At 67.0% G+C, this 555-nt stretch overlaps 1 protein-coding gene across 1 annotated transcript in view; it reads right to left on the bottom strand.

Moving 5' to 3' along the window:
* Positions 1-555, bottom strand: part of HCFC2 (host cell factor C2) — a gene marked incomplete at its 5' end in the record, with an annotated part of 25,451 nt that extends 24,896 nt beyond the window's left edge. The window contains one exon of the mRNA XM_006024281.3: positions 426-555. Coding sequence (XP_006024343.1) covers positions 426-555 — 130 coding nt within the window. The remainder of the gene's footprint in view (positions 1-425) is intronic.

Below are 555 nucleotides of genomic sequence, written 5' to 3'. Positions count from 1 at the left end.
GGGGGGAAGCACATGCCCCAGGGGGGCAGGGGGCAGGAAGCACCCTCCCATCCCTCCCTGCAAACACTTACTTCTGCTAAGTAAACCTGCTTGTGAGAGGTGCCAGTGCCACACCCCAGCGCCGGGAGCCCTCACCTGTGACAAGTGGGGAGCTGGGCAGCACGGAACAGGGATGTGTGCCAGCTGAGGCCTCCGCCTCTGCTTCTCACCAGACATCCCAATCTGGAGCTGAGACCCCTTTTCTCAATTCAAGTCGAAATGTGATGACAGCCACCCTCGGGCCCTGGCACCTTTCCACTAGTTTTTTGGCCGCCTCCCTTCCCCCAGGCCTCCATGTACGCCCCGGCCCGGCTCCCAGCGCTGGGGGCTGCTCCGGAGGGGGGGGCACGAGGCCACCCCACCCCGGCCCGCGCGGGGCCCCGCACCCGTGTTGTAGACGTGCAGCTCGTCCGCGATGCCCTCGTTGCCGCCGCCGAAGATGATGAGCAGCTCGCGGATGGCTACGGCGCGGTGGCCGTGGCGGGAGCGGGGCACCGGCCCCGTGAATGACGAGAC

This window comes from Alligator sinensis, unplaced genomic scaffold (assembly GCF_000455745.1).
Source record: "Alligator sinensis unplaced genomic scaffold, ASM45574v1 scaffold267_1, whole genome shotgun sequence".
In the NCBI taxonomy this organism is placed as follows: Eukaryota; Metazoa; Chordata; order Crocodylia; family Alligatoridae; genus Alligator; species Alligator sinensis.
Note: the sequence above shows the minus strand (reverse complement) of the source record. Positions and strands in the feature narration are given on the sequence as shown.